General features: G+C 37.0%; 1 protein-coding gene across 1 annotated transcript in view; it reads right to left on the bottom strand.

The window, feature by feature from the left end:
• Positions 1 to 16710, bottom strand: part of LOC306848438 (ras-related protein R-Ras2-like) — a 38676-nt gene that overhangs the window by 7278 nt on the left and 14688 nt on the right. The window contains exon 2 of the mRNA XM_079382985.1: positions 130 to 217. Within this exon, the coding sequence (XP_079239111.1) occupies positions 130 to 217 (88 nt within the window). The remainder of the gene's footprint in view (positions 1 to 129; positions 218 to 16710) is intronic.

Here is a 16710-nt window from a genome sequence, read left to right as displayed (position 1 = left end):
ATCTCTATGATGTATTATCAAATCATAAAGTGCTTCATCTTTGCTGCCGGTTAGCAGTATGTTGTTTCCCTACATCCTGTGTGATTTGTTTGACAATCAGACTCCTTCATCCATCAGCGGCATACTTACTGTCCAGCCGCGCAGGCCTCTCGTCAATCACACACTGCTTTGTGTAGGAGTCTTCAATCGTAGGGTCATAGTCAGTGACGAAGTATGACTAAACAAAAAAGAGATAGAATATGAACATAAGAACGGTCAATATTGCATCAGATTTAAAAAAAATGCTGTATAAGGAGTTGAGAAAGGCATCGAGACATATTTATTTTCAACATATGAGACATCCTGTCTACTAAAATGCTTTAATCTCTTTGGATTTTGATTCAATCGATGTCTCCTTAACAGTTTATAAAATCCCAGAATCCTGTGCATGTGGTTTGACGGATGGTGGAGATGAATAAACATGGCATTTGATGAAGCAGCTAAAAGACTTTTATTTAGAAATGTCAATTCTTAGACTCAATTTTTACCAAGAAATTAGCATTCTAGTCTATAAAATATTTGCTTGTTTGTATCTAAAGCTCACTTGAATTCATTTTAGATCATTAGATGTGATGTTAACCAGCCTGTCTCACACCAGTTTCCTTTTTAAGGAACACAAACATCATAAAAAACATAATTTACTTCAGCTTTGAGGGATCTACATGCATAAAGAGCATTTGTTTTGAAAGCGGAAAAGAGGGCTTAGACTCATAACACAACAGAAAAAAATGTTCCATCTCTCTTCTGAAAAAAAAAAAAAAGAAGAGGTCTACACTTGTGTTTATGGTCAAAACATGCACTGACTTCATGTCAACATTGTCTGAGTGGCCCTCCGTTTGGGGTTGATAATTACTGTTAATTAATCGCAAACTTTTCCGTTTTCACAGGCTATGTTTCTATGCTAATCTGAACACGGTATCAGTTTGTAGGAGAAGGGGGAGTTCTAAGGAGACATTTTTCCCATGTTTTGTGTGCCTCTCCTCCCAGGAGGCTGTTTAAGTAACGACAGCTGAACGTTATGTTCAGGCATGTCTCTGTGTCAACTGAACACATGCTCATGCGCACACACAAACACACAATACCTAAGCAGTAGCTTCCTATTGTGAGTTTGACTTATTGATGTTCCTGTAACCACTGGTTGAGTAAACCGTTTTTAGCAACGAAACGAGAAGCACTCCAAAAATGAGAGTAGGGTTAAACTTTGTTCTCTTTTCTGCATCAACCATTCACTAAGGATGGAATAAAAGCCTTCAATAGCCTACAATGGAAAACCAGTACCAGTTAAATATTTCTTATGCTCTATAAAAGCTCACAAGCTGTTTACAGTAAATGTTTAAAATATTTGTTAATATGACTTTTTTTGAAAAATTTTTTTTTTGCATAATTATAATTCAGAATTCACATGTAATTCACATTTTAAAGTTTTAATGACTTTAATGTTATTCTAAAAAGTATAAAACAGTAAAAGTTAAGAATGATAAAGTGTGCCCAAGCTTTTGTCTGGTGTTACTTACACACTACCACTTTTTTGGGGCCAGTAAGTTTTTTTTTTTTTTTGAAAGCTTTTGGTACTCACCATGGCTGCATTTATTTGATTAAAAATACCATGAAAAGAGTAATATTGTGAAACATTATTACAATTTTTATACATTGTTATTTCTGTGATGGCAAAACTGAATTTTCAGTAGCATTACTGCAGCCTTCAGTGTCACAAGATCCTTCCAAAATTATTTTAACTGATTTGGTGCACAAGAAACATTTATGATCAATTTTGTTCAATCTAATACCTAATACTAAAAGTGATACATTTATTTATTTATTCGGATTTTTCAGGATACTTTGTTAAACAGACAGTTCAAAATTAATTCAATTTAATGCATCCTTGCTGAATAAAAGTATTCACTTCTTTAAAAAAATTAACTGACCACTTAAAACAAGCAGAAAAAAATATATAATTTTTTACACATAGTAGTTAAGGCCACCTATAAAGTGTGACCAAAGCTTTAAACAGAATCGGATTATTTGCAACATACTGCTATTTTTAAAGCGCAGGCAAAGTACATTTGCAAACATTTCTGAAAGTGAGCAAATGAAGCATGCATGTTAGCGTTTGTGCGTTGACAAAGTAGTCTGTAAACCCTCGCTCTTTTTTTCTTGACATCAGTCATCCTTTCTCACAGTGGCTCCTCTGTATGCACTGTGTGCAAGACTCCATCACGTCCACTTTCCACTGTTCAATAATTCATCAGCAGTGCTGCATATGCAGTAGACGCTCACTCGTCGCAGTAGGGATAGAGGCAGAATGAGGTGAGAGAGAGCAAGACAGATGGACAGGCAGAGAGAATATACCTGCTGCTAATTCCAACGAACACAACAAATATTTTAAGCTCTGAATATAAAGCTTCAGAAATAATTATAATAAACTGATCTGGTGCTCAAGAAGCATTTCATATTATTATCAATGTTGAAAACAGGTGTGCTGCTTAAATATTATGAATCTGATACTTTTTTATGTTGTGATATTTTGCAGATTTTTTTTCTTTAATTTTAATGCATCCTTGCTGAATAAATTAATTTCTTTTTAAAAAATAATGCCATCAAAATTTGAACGGTAGTATAGTTAAATTAGGACATAACATAAACTTACATATGCATATAAAAATAAATATTTTCTTTTAATGTTTTCTATTATATTTTTATAAACATTTTCCAGAATTTTAATATCAGTACATTCCTAATTTATTACATTTGTAATCTGCAACATTAGCTCAAAATACCCAAATATACAAGAAGTATCGTGTATCTTGTCAGTGTGTGCACTTGCTTGGCCATTTGTAGTTGATAAACAGGAAAGTGGGTTCAAGCGCCAGCAGAAGGCAGTGTAATGAAGTGGTCTTTAAGAGAAGCAGTCTATCAGCGGAAGTTTAAAATCAGCTCGTAAGTGTATTTACTTGTCTCAGTGTTTAGCGCATTTGCCGTTGCTAGGAAACGCTTATTTTGTTTACTAGGATGAGAGTTGCTGAAATCGCGTTTGGTCTCGTACTGTATCGTGTATCTTGTCAGTGTGTGCACTTGCTTGGCCATTTGTAGTTGATAAACAGGAAAGTGGGTCCAGCTGAATTGAAATGATCATTTGTTGGATTGGTATAAAAAAGGTTATTATACCGCGGCAGCGGTCGCGGCAGTCGTCGTGTGAAGCCCTCTTAGTGTGAAGACCAAAGAGTGTAAAGACCATCGACTCTACCGTGCGACTCCACCGGGCAGGGACACCGGCAAGGGATAGTAGTAGCTTTTTATTTAATTTTTTCATTGATATGTTTATTATTGAAATGTTGTTGTTATATGCATGTGTTAATTTTATTTAATTTCTTTATTTTCTTAAATATGTGGGTAGATAGTATTTATAGAGTTGTAACTTTTTAGTTTTAGTTACTTTTTCTTATTTGTAAGTCGCTTTGGACAAAAGCGTCTGCTAAATGACAAAAGTAAAAGTAAAGTAAAGAAAATACATACCATTACAAGAAAAACTTTTAGAGTAAAATTGCATAGGCCTATTATTTTCAGAATAAAATGCACAGTATATAAAAAACACATTTACTTTACTATTTTTTTTTTTGTATGTCCCTTGATCGCCACCAAAAGAAGGCTGTCTTATTTAATTAACATCTATGGACAATATTGTAGCCAAAGAATAGCTAAGTAAACCAAAACACATAGTCTGCTTTGGTTGTAGGGCAGGTGTAGAGGGTCTGTGGTTGAACAAAGCCTGCATTTAAAAGTCAAACAATAGCTGTGGGTAGCTGTTTAGTAATGCCCAAGTGTACACATCGCCGACCCGATGCCCACCTGTCCTACCTTCGTTCTGTGTGACAGCACGTCCCAGTTGACCTTCATCAGACGTATGAATGACCAGAACTAATGGCTAACTCTAACAGTGGGGGGTCCATCTGCTTTGGCCCTCACACAAACTCTCCCACAGAGAGTGTTTGTTCTTAGAAACAACCATCCTAAATGCAAATCACAGCTCTTCTCTTCAACAAATCTACACTCTTAAAAATAAAGGTTCTTTATTTGCATCTATGGTTTCATGAAGAACATTTACGATACATGGAACCTTTCCATTGTGCAGAAGTTTCTTTAAAGTGGAAAAAGAGTTTTTCAAAGAAGAAACTGTTCCTTTAAGAACCAATCACTGAAATGTTCTTTGGGTAAACCAAAAGGGTTCTTCAATGACATCACTGAAATATGCAAAAAAAAGCTTTTATTTTTAAGAGTGTAGCCCAATCCATTCAGCCGAGATGTTGTTGTCGTGTGAAAAAGAGTCACTCTGTACCAGTGCAGGAGATCCCTGATATAAACATTTCAGTCATCAGTCGTTTTTAGGGGGCCTCCAAACTCCCTGAATGCTCTATAAATGCTCTCCACGCCAAGGTATACCAATTAAAGACTGCTAGCCAGAGTTTCCAACCATGTCATACAACTCTAGGCTGCCATAAAGGGTGATCTGAGCCACCTGACGTAAAGCATTCTGGGAGAGGAGAGGAAAAGGCCCAACCCAGTGAGTCGAAACCAACAGGACACCTCCAACGTTTGACCTAAAGGAAGGAAACTCCACCTACAGGGCCAGCAGCCAGCAAAGTACAGTCCTCTGGGTGGTGATGATTTCACAAAAGAGATATTCCCGTTCCGCCCACCCTCCCACCGCACACAAGGACACTCCTTTCCAGTTCAGTCACTACTCTTTCTTTCTGCTTTTCAACACCCACCTATCCCTCCATTCATTCATTAGATACACTTACATACTCATTCTCTATCCACCCAGTGAATTCATACCTTTAAACAGTAAGCGCTTGTTTTCCCAGAAAAAAAAGGTCAGAGCCAATGCAAAGAACAGCAGTTAGACTGGGGTGTTTGTAGTCTTAGAGCAATACAGCAATAGAAGAAACTGTAACTGTAAGTGTCTGTAACTGTCTTTGACAATAAAAATGCAAACATAAAAAAAAATGTGTGGGTGCACACCAAGCTACACTCCCACTTCACTATTCACCCACTTCCTAACCAAAGACGCCTCCACACATTGATCCATCTGACACATTTGAGATATGAATCACATTCCGTACATTCACATGATGTAAACTGGCAGAACTCCATACAAACCATACAAGTGTATCTAATGAGCAACATTAGTGGATATGATTGAAAATAATGAAACAATTCATCTTCAATTGTAATTATATATTACTGTTTTTAATTTTGATCAAATAAATGTAACCTTGGTGGGCAAAAACATATACCAATCTAGGTTTCCCACTGCATGTGTGTGTGTGTGTGTGTGTGTACAGCTATGTATGCGAGTATGTGGAGTAACGGAGTGTGTATTTAGATGAAAAGTGTATGGCTCAGAGTCAGAATCAAGGAGACCCTGCTCCGAGCGCTGCTTCTTTAATTAAAGCCAGGCTTCCGTTATGCAGCCAGAATTACATCCAGCTCGAGGGCATCATGCCAGGCCTTAACAGAACCACTTTCCTTTACATTCATCCATCCAAAGTGCCCCTATATGCTAGGAGTAGAAAATATTAAGTCAATATAAGGTCTTTTCACAATTGAAATACTTAACCCTGGGTTATCTAGCTTCACGTTTTACCCGAGGTTAACAATTAACCCTGGGTATTCATATGCTGACGTTTCACGCTGTACATTCCTAAACCCTGGGTATAATGGTGCTAAACCTGCTCTGAAGCGTGAAACGTTCCTTAAACCCAGAGTTAAAAGAACAATAACCTGGGGTTAAGTGCAGTGTGAAAAGCCCTATACTGTGTGTGGTGACACAAAACTTGAAATATAGTGTAGGGTTAAATGGACATTTTAGATTTTTTTCGCTCAGCTGTTTACAATCACAAACTGATAAGGAGGCAAATATCCCATCGAAATTACTTTGTTTAAAAAAAGTTAGTTATAACAAATGTTACTTCTTAGTTAGAATATAGAGACTATAAAATGATATAATATAGAATATTAAAATAAAATTAAGATTAAGAAAAAATTACAGTAAAAGGAGATTACATGGTTTTATTCCTCCACTGCATTGACTGTTCAACTTAAGACTCCTGTATTACACACCAATGCAGGATTTCCATCTAGTTTTCCATTCAATACAGCTCAATTCAACAGTACATTTGAGAAACACACTCCCATGAGATGGAGCTACTTCTGGGAAGTAGGGCTGGGCGATATGTCAAAAATATATTATCGATAATCGCCGTAAAAAATATCGCGATATCCGATAATATCGTCTACCCAAGCTCCACCTCCACCTCCACCACGCCCCGCCCCAGCCGAGACAACATTGCCGACATGCACCATAAACACAGTTCAGTTCAGTTTGGTCTTAATTATTGCCACATTAAAGTTTCGTTTTTACTTTTTCATAGTTTGTGTTTAAACTAACAGAAAACATTGCTTTACTGTTATATTGGTGTTGCTAATAATTTCCATTTTGTTCTTATCAAGTTTGAAAAGAATTTTGTTTTTTGAGGAGAACTGTTGAGGAAAAATAATAGAACCCAATTTTAAGTTCATCATGGTGAAGTTGGACATGATAAATGCATGTTGATGTCATTAATAAATGCCTCCATTCATTCATTAATTTAATATCTTGAATAAAATATGCCTATTTTCCGATGTCTCTCTTTCTTTTTGGCACTGTGTAGACATTTCATGATGGTAAGTATAATGTCCTTGAATACAACAATTGTTGCGTTGTTTTAAAACTTGTAGTCAAGCTATAACGTATGCTGTTTGATATTTATCATATATGACTAAAATCATGCAGGGATTAAAAACGAATTCTGAGCAAAAACGTTGAGGGTTTTTTTTCTTTTCCGGTAGCCTACACTCAAAAAAATTATTTTCCAACACTGTTCAGTTTATTTAAAAAAATAATTTTCATTTAACACAATTATGTTAGGTTTCCCATTTATACAATTGCATTGTGCTAAACTGACTTGAAACAGTTGCGTTTTGACTCAACTCAATATTTTCAATTTGAAGGAACATAAATTATTTTACTTTTGTAACTAGGAAGTGGATTTCCCCTTCCCATCATGCTTTGCACGGCTGGATAAGGAGAGTAAATCTTGAAATAAAATGTTATTTCAGGCATTTTTATTAAGATGATAACATTGTGAGACTTGTTAATGTTTACTGCTCTTTTATGTTTGTATTTAAAAGAGTTTCTGGTATGTTAGTGTTTTTGGGGGGTTACCATTGTGGTAAAGTGTAGAGCATGTGCTTGGGTTGAGGACCTGCTAATGCGTACATGAAGTAAAGTTGTGTAAATGATTGGAAAATGAGTATGGGCATACCACAGATGCACCAATACCATGTTTAGTAATGCCTAGCAAGTTGGATAATGCCGAAAATTCAATAAATTCAGCAATAATTTAATGGTGTAGAAGGATTTCTGCCTGATTATAGTTAAACTTAATCAATGTATCACTTTCATTTAAACTATATGTGATCATATTGAGTTGGCCTAACTCAATAACATTTCATGGCATGAATTAGTTTTTTATGAGTTGGGGCTACACATATTTATTGGATGGAAATCCTGCCCTTAATTAAATTGAGTTCATTCAATGAATTATTTTTTAGTAGGAATGACAAAAAATTTTTTTTGTAGTCTTCACTGAAGGAATTTAAGTTTATACGAGATTACAGCAAATAATTTCAAACTAATTAGATTTTGTTGGAAAAATGTAATTAAATTTCGTGGAAAAGTTTACCATAGTTTTTTTAAGTTCATTCAACAACTTTTTTTTTTGAGTGTAGTTCAGAGGTCTCTTTTGGCCCGTTTTTAACGAAATAAAAATAACTACTTTTTATTTAGAAGCGGGGTAATTTTTTAATTTCATTTTTGTATTTTAAATTTTATAATTTTTGTTTTATTATTCAAAATACAATGCCCACAATATAATTTTCAGTGTTGGGCTGCCGAAACTCCGAGCGCGTGCATGCTGAGATAGGCCTAGGCTAGAACTATAATGCCTTAATCTGTTTGCAACAAAACTTTATAGTTTTGTTGCAAATGAATTAAGAATTTAAAGTGCTATATCTCAGCTTAATTATACTGTATACACCGTTTAAAAAAATCTGTAAAAATGTGCGTTGTGAAGGAATTTGCGTATTTTAATTATAACCGTCATGTTTGTGGTTTTTCATCGTTATACATCGTTTAAATAAATATTCAGAAACACATGCAGTGCTACTATTTTTCTTTTTTCTGTTTAACTTTTATTAAACTGCAGATCAAAATAGAATAGGTCTATACCCTAAATGAGGATAAATAGGATTGGAACGCATCTCCAAAATCGCATACACAGATGCACGCTGCCATTATGGTAGTCAGCGCTGAAAAACGACAAATAAAATATAAACCGAGGTTACAAAAGTGATTCAGTCAAGATCAGTGAGGGATTTTCTTTTCTTTTGTTCTTTGATTAACATTAATGACTGGCGGCTGCGGCTGCTGTCAATGCATGGATCCAATGCACCCTTGTATTCTTTCTCAACTCTTTAAGTTCACTTAAGACATAACCGATTGTATTTATGAGATATTTTGATATCATTCTGTGTGTATTTGTCCATTCAAATGTGTAAGAATGCGCGAAAGAGAGCTGAGTCCAGTGTTCGTGTATATAAGAGGCGGCGTGTGTGTGTGTGTGTGTGTGTGTGTGTATGTGTGTGCGCGTGCGTGCGTGCAGCACGAAAAACAGCGCCCGAGTGCAGAAGCGAGTTCTATTTCTTTGTCTTCTTGTAGTTGAATCTTTTGAAATCACAATAAATGCGCATACAGAAATCGAGAAGCAGAATCGAAATTTAATTTTATAACAGGTAATTCGGTTCCTGACCTTCCATCTGATCTGATTTCATAAATTGGAATAGCTTTTCGATTCCCAACCCTCCTACTAAATGATTTAATTCTTGCATGCAAAAAGACCTGTATGGTGACTATGGGGCTGTGTAAAATATTTTTTGCAACCTACAAGTTTATCACTTGTCATTTTTTTTCCTGATAATGTCGATAATCGTCTGTTACCTGACTGTTGACATCGACATCGCGATACTTACGAGACATCGTCGATATACCATAATATCGTCATATCGCCCAGCCCTACTGGGAAGGTTACAATTAAATAAAAATGCCAATAAATGCCCTAAGGTCGCAAAACTCTGGACTTTTGGTAGTACCTAGGATAGCAAAGTCCACTAAAGGAGGTAGAGCTTTTTCACATTTGGCTCCCAAACTCTGGAATAGCCTTCCTGATAATGTTCGGGGTTCAGATACACTTTCTCTGTTTAAATCTAGATTAAATACACATCTCTTTAGCAAAGCATTCACATAATGCATCTTATAATCTTGTACTGCAGTTATATCTGATCAAATGTACATTATTATTATTCTTTAGCTTAGGTTGAACAAATATTTTTTTCTTAGATGGAACAGCAGCTACGCTAATTATGTCTCTATTTGTTTCTCAATAACATCATGATTAACATCCCGTGGTAACTAAGAATTACAACCCTTAAATGATCTGAGATGACCGAACACCTGAGAAAAGATGATGCCAACCCCTCAGAGGACCTCAGAGGATGCCAAAGCTCAGACAACATACAGAATTACCAAATTTTGCCATAAGTTAAATATATTAAGGTTCTGCAATATATAAATATATTGTGGAAACTTAATTTCCTGTAGAGCTGCTTTGCAACAATTTGTATTGTAAAATAAATGCTATACAAATAAACTTGAAACTCAATGCCAACTGGTTTTCATTTTTATGGGCTCTAGGACTCAATGAGAGAAGAAGGGACAGATTCATCCTGGAATTAATTTATCACAGTGCAGCTGACTGCTGCAGACAGTGCCAGCTTACAGTCTGAGACCATTTGCTACAGGAAGAACTCTTGTCTTGTAGATAATCATGATGAAAAATAGGATGGTAGAGACATGAAGGTCAGGGACATGTGACAAATTGCAGTTATGCTAAGTTTTTAACGATTCCCTGAAGCCACTGACCATGTTTGTATCGCTCTCCTGTACACCAGTCAAGCATATCAATCACGCTGAGCAACATGTAACCAACAATCTACTTATTCAACATTTTACCATGACGACCTCTCGACTTTCAGAGGTCTTCACACGGCTGACCTCTACACAAGCTAGTAGACGAGCTTGGCCTTTGCCAGCTGTCAGTAATCACAGGCCAATAGCTGTGATGGGAAGGTTAAGATGAAGCAGATGAACTGCGTAGTGCTGGTGTCCACACCGTGAGATCAGGGCCTCCATTTCCCTCTTGTTCAGTACAGACAGACTAGCACACAAAAGAACCTCCATTTCCTGGGGAAACGCCTATTTTTCCCATGAGCTCATGCAACAACCAAAAATTTCATTCAATAATAACAATATGAATAAGAACAAGGCGCGTATAGGGCAGGGGTGCCCAAACTCGGTCCTGGAGGGCCGGTGTCCTGCTTGCCTCAACACACCTGCTAGGAAGGTTCTAGTATGCCTAGTAAGAGCTTGATTAGCTGCTTCAGGTGTGTTTAATTGGGGTTGGAGCTAAAATCTGCAGGACACCGGCCCTCCAGGACAGAGTTTGGGCACCCCTGGTATAGGGAGTAATTGTTGAAAGAACGCAGGGGATTGCAATGTTTCTAGCCAGTGCTTTAAATAATGATGTAGTGCATCACATCAAGGATGTGCAAGATTCAGAACTGAAAAAATGGCTCATTCGATTTTTTTTAAGCTGGAATTTGAATTGAAGTGGTTTCACCTCACAGGAAGTTGAAGTGAAATTTGAAATGAGATGAATTTACTCAACTGCATATGCAAAAACAGTACACCAAAGGAGGAGTATGTCTAAATCAGGGGTGTCAAACCCAGTTCCTGGAGGGCTGGAGCCCTGCAGCGTTTAGATGCAACCCAAATTAAACACACCTGATCCAGTTAATCAAGTCCTTCAGGCTTATTTGAAAACTACATGGTTTGTGTGTTGAAGCAGGGTTGGAACTAAACTCTGCAGGGGTGCAGCCCTCCAGGAACTGAGTTTGACACACCTGGTCTAAATAGAAATATCTGAAACACACAGGTAAAAAGAAACTTAACTACTTCCTCCAAGATTCTAAAGTGAACATCTGATGGAAACTTTACAATCCCATGGAGCCACAGGAGAGGGGTCTGCAATTCTGCATCCAAAATTTAATTCAAATTCAGGAATTAAATTCTTACTGCTTACATCTTTTGTAAATGGGCTGACACTCATCTGAAACTTGTGGGACACACTAAATTTCCTGTTGACATAATTTTCTTTAGATAAGCAAATGTATTTCCATCCATGTTCTCATCTCATGAACTGCAGCTGGAGGCTAAAAGCTGCAGAATCAAGAAGACGACACACAACTCTTTATTTCCATATGTAATCAAGGATTCTAGCACGGTCATGGATCATTCCCAGCAGTGGTCTGAGCAAATCATCTGAAACCCCTGGAGTCCTCAGAGCAGCTGGTGAGGCATGAAAACCTCCATCTGTGGGTGAAGGAATCTACAGGTGTCTCGTTAAAAAGTATGAACTCACATTAAAATCACACAAAACCACATAGACCATGGGGAAGTCCAAACCATCAGAGATGTGTGTGTAGTGAGGACACCTGTGAATAGTTTTTGAAGCGGAGCTTCATAAACCTGAAATAGTTCAATGGAGCCTGTTGATGGCCTTGCCAACAAGAGGAGCATCCCTGCAGAGTTTAAAAGAACCGAGAGACTGAGAGAGCTGACCAACAGTTTAGGCCTTCAAACATGTTGCAAAAGATCAGCATGATCTAAACGCTCTGTTTAAACTTTCCAGGAGGTCCTATAAAGACACACGACCAGCAACCGCCCCACTCAACACACTCAAAGAGCTAATTTCACGCAACTGGCTTTTAATCAGCGGCTGACCACTCTGCATCATGGCCTATATTTTACCGCAATTTGGGGAACTGGTTTCCAGTTGTGTAACACACTTCCTTGTCACCTGCATGGTTGGCTTTGTTCTAAATCACACCAAAACAAGCAGAAGCACAGCATCACATATCAAAAAGAAACACTCTTAGCCTCCCTGTGAGCTCCAGATCCAGAGTTGAGCCTCTAATTTTGCTAGGCTGCCACTAGGGCTGAGCGATTAATTGCATTTGCGATAATATCGTGATAAGAAAAAAATAGATTTTTCAACCGCAGAGGCGGCGATTACACTCTGTCACGTGACACGCGAGAGTAAAGAGGTGTGTTCGACTTGAATATCGATCGGTGTATGACATCAAAGTACGGCAAGAAAAAGCATAAGGAGACGTCCGCTCTCTTATAGCTCTCGCAGTATTTGATGACACACAGCGATCGGTCTAGCTGCGCTGCTTCAAGTCGAACACATCTAAGCAGTCTTCAGAGGACGCATCAACTTGGCACGCTATGTTGCCAAGTCCGCAGTTTGCGGTCTTACATATCTTGCATCAGTTCCTCTGGAATTCTTCAGCTTTTAAGAACTGCCGGGTTTTCCGGTAGTGGGTGGGACTAATGCGCAAACGGCAATCTCATTGGCTGGCGCTCACCTATTATCCTCCCTGTTTTGATTTCAGCGAATCAGTTCGAACGAAAGCAGACAAGCTGATTAATATTCATGAACCCAGCAGCTCAATAATCCTTAGTGCATTTTATATTGTTCTTATTAGTTGTAGAATTCGTAATAGTTTTATCTTATCAGTATTAGTTGTAGTTTTTTCCCCCCTTTTTTTATAGAAACACTAAATGACAAACAATATCTTAAGCACCACCACCAGACCTAAGTTCAGTCAGCATGACAAATATGCATTCATACATGGTTATTCTAATTACTAAAGTTCTATCATCATTTAATGCTAAATTATCATAATATCGTATAACGTTTGACTGACTGATGCTAAGTGAGATATTTAAAAAAAACTGTGCCATTTTCCAAACATAAGCTTATATATAAATTAGTATATCAGATCATTAATATTAGTCTGGTAAGTAAACTAAAAAAAATTACAAGCCAGTGGAGATTCTATTACCAAGTAGAGGGTTGATATTATTTACAATAATCAATTGAATTTGATAGGTGTCTCTCACATTGTCCCACAGAAACATTAAAATAGTGTAGATTACTGTACAATGTTTTATAATAATAATTTATTCTATTTAGTGACCATTTCTTTTAACATATTTAAAATTGGGGCATCCAAGTTATTTGACATATTTGAACATTTAAAAAAAAGTAACAATAGTTACTTTCCCTGGTAATTAGTTTCTTTTATAATGATGTAACTCAGTTACTGTTTGTGAGAAGTAACTAGTAATATAATTATTTACTTTTTTAAAGTAATGTGCCCAACACTGCATACTATACAATGATTTATTACTTGTCTTTGTTGAATAATACAGAATATAAAAAGCTTTAAAAAAAAATATATTGCATATTAAATCGCAATCGCAATATTGGTAAAAAAAAAAAATTTGCAATTAGATTATTTTCCAAAATCGTTCAGCCCTAGCTGCCACTGTGGCCTCTGATTTTGTAGTAGCGAAGGGGGAAAAAAAAGATTTTTTTGTTTCGGCTGGCATCAGACCCTGAATGCTAGGACTACAGTATTCTCATTTCAGTAGTGTATCAGACTGAAGGGGAGTACCATTCAGTTGGCTGGCCGAGAAAACCAATCAGTAATGGACCACAGTTAAAATACAGGTACATCTAAAAAAAATTGAATATCGTGAAAAAGGTCAATATTTTTTGTCACTCATTTCAGAAAGTGAAACTCATATTATATAGATTCAGTACACATAGAGTGAAATAATTCAAGCCTTTATTTCTTGATATTTTGATGATTATGGCTTACAGCTAATGAAAACCCCAAATTCAATGTCTCAGAAAATTTGAATATTAGATCAATAAAAAAAAGGATATTTTAAACAGAAATTTCAGGCTTCTGAAAAGTATGTTCATTTCTATGCACTCAATACTTGGTTGGGCCTACTTTTGCATGAATTATTGTATCAATGTAGCGTGGCATGGAGGCAATCAGCCTGTGGCACTGCTCAGGTGTAATGGAAGCCCAGGTTGCTTTGATAGCAGCCTTCAGGTCATCTGCATTGTTGGGTCTGGTGTCTCTCATCTTCCTCTTGACAATAGCACATAGATTCTCTATGGGGTTCAGGTCAGGAGAGTTTGCTGGCCAATCAAGCACAGTAACACCATGGTCATTGAACCAGCTTTTGGTACCTTTGGCAGTGTGGGCAGGTGCCAAGTCCTGCTGGAAAATGAAATCAGCATCTCCATAAAGCTTGTCAGCAGAAGGAAGCATGAAGTGCTCTAAAATTTCCTGGTAGATGGCTGCATTGACTGTGGACTTCAGAAAACACAGTGGACCAACACCAGCAGATGACATGGCAGCCCAAATCCTCACTGACTGTGGAAACTTCACACTGGACTTCAAGCAACATGGATTCTGTGCCTCTACAGTCTTCCTCCAGACTCTGGGACCTTGATTTCCAAATTAAATGCTAAATGTACTTTCATCTGAAAAGAGGACTTTGGGCCACTGAGCAATAGTCCAGTTCTTTTTCTCTACAGCCCAGGTAAGATGCTTCTGACGTTGTCTCTGGTTCAGAAGTGGCTTGGTAACCCTTTTCCAGAAGACGTCTGAGCGTGGTGACTCTTGATGCAAAGCTTCAGTCCACTCCTTGTGAAGCTCTCCCAAGTGTTTGAATCAGCTTTGCTTGACAGTATTCTCAAGCTTGCGGTTATCCCTGTTGCTTGTGCACCTTTTCCTATCCAAATTCTTCCTCCAGTCAACTTTGTATTTATTATGCTTTGATACAGCACTCTGTAGGGATGGTCATTTATTGAAACTCAAATGTAAATATTCTAATATTTTGAGATACTGATTTTTGACATTCATGAGCTGTAAGCTCTAATCATCAAAATTAAAACAAAAAAACTTTTTAAATGTTTTACTTTACATGTAATCAATCTAAAATATATGAAAGTTTCACTTTTTGAAATAAGTTACAAGAAAAAAAAATAACTTTTTCACAATATTCAAATTTTTTGAGATGTACCTGTATCTGACCTCATTCATCACAAGTTAACTTGGTGACTCCACTAATGTAGTAAAACTATCCTATGCATGAGCTCATACATCCATTCATTTCCATCTGATGTCTTTAGAGCAGCAGCAAAGCCATATAGGATTTCATATGGTGGTCTTTTGCTCAAGTTACTCCTCGCAGGTGAACCATACTGAGAAACATTTACTAACAGAAACTAGATTTTAAATTGTGAGCAGTGCTTGATTCGAAAAGACAGTGCTAAGGTGTTGTGGGTAGTGGCCAGGGAAAGTCTTTAATGTGTTGCTATGTGGTTTCCTACTGGCCCAAGTCTCATCCCTAAATCTCTATTGCTGTCTGAATTTGCCCCTATACCTTTATATAGTGCCCTATTTGTGGGGATAGCAATTTGTAGCAGTTTCCGAAACCATTCTCTGTGGGAGTTGTGCTGAATGAATTACCACATCTTGGCAAAAAATGGTGTCCACAACCCTTCCTGAACTCAGTGTTCAAAATTGCTCACTTGTTTTTATTCACTCCATTTAAGTGGACTAAACTAATGACAGAATAGTGTATCAGGGTGTATGAAGCAATTTTGGATACAGCCCATGATATTCTGGCCCCTGTATTAAAGGTAAAGTTCACCTAAAAATGAAAATTACGCACTTACACAGTAAAAAAAAAAAGATTTTTCAAAATTGAAATAAAGCAAAAATGATTGGAGCGGGCTTTACGAGAAAATACTATTTCTGTCTTTTTACAATTTCATGTTTAATTCAATGTTTTACTTGTGATTTTTTTGTAATTATTTGAGAAATTTACTATCAATTTCTAATTGGACATTGTTTCCAAGTAAATTGTGCACCAATTTTTTTCCATGTATTTTGCTGACACTCTTGGGTGCTCTGCAAAATTCATCCAACCAGATAAGTGGAACAACCGTAATGTTATGAAGCAACGAGAATACTTTGTGCGCAAAAGAAAACAAAAATAACTTCCAAGAATTTCTTCTCTTCTGTGTCAGTCTTCGCCACATGTTCACAAGAGTACCACAATGCATGCGTGTGATGCTGCTGACACAGGAGCCGGTGTTCTGACGTAGAACACGGATGAGCTGTGTCTTGTTTACAAGCAGAGGAATGCACACGCATGCGTCATGATACTCTTGTGAATGCAACACGGAAAAGAAGAAATTGTTGAATAAAGTTGTTATTTTTGTTTTCTTTGTGCACAAATAGTATTCTCATAGCTTGATAACATTACAATTGAACCACTGATGTCACATGGACTATTATAATGATGTCCTAAGTAGCTTTCTGGGGCTTGAACGTTTCAGTTGCATTGCTGTCTATGGAGGGTCAGAAAGCTCTCGGATTTCATCAAAAATATCTTAATTTGTGTTCCAAAGATGAACAAAGGTCTTATGGGTTTGGAATGACATGAGGGTGAGTAAATAATGACAGAATTTTCATTTTTGGGTGAACTAACCCTTTAAAGTGAGGATGTATTGTCAT

The sequence above is a fragment of the Barbus barbus genome (genome assembly GCF_936440315.1).
Source record: "Barbus barbus genome assembly, chromosome: 1".
NCBI classification, from domain to species: domain Eukaryota; kingdom Metazoa; phylum Chordata; class Actinopteri; order Cypriniformes; family Cyprinidae; genus Barbus; species Barbus barbus.
The sequence above is the reverse complement of the archived record's forward strand: the minus strand, read 5'-3'. Positions and strand labels throughout refer to the sequence as shown.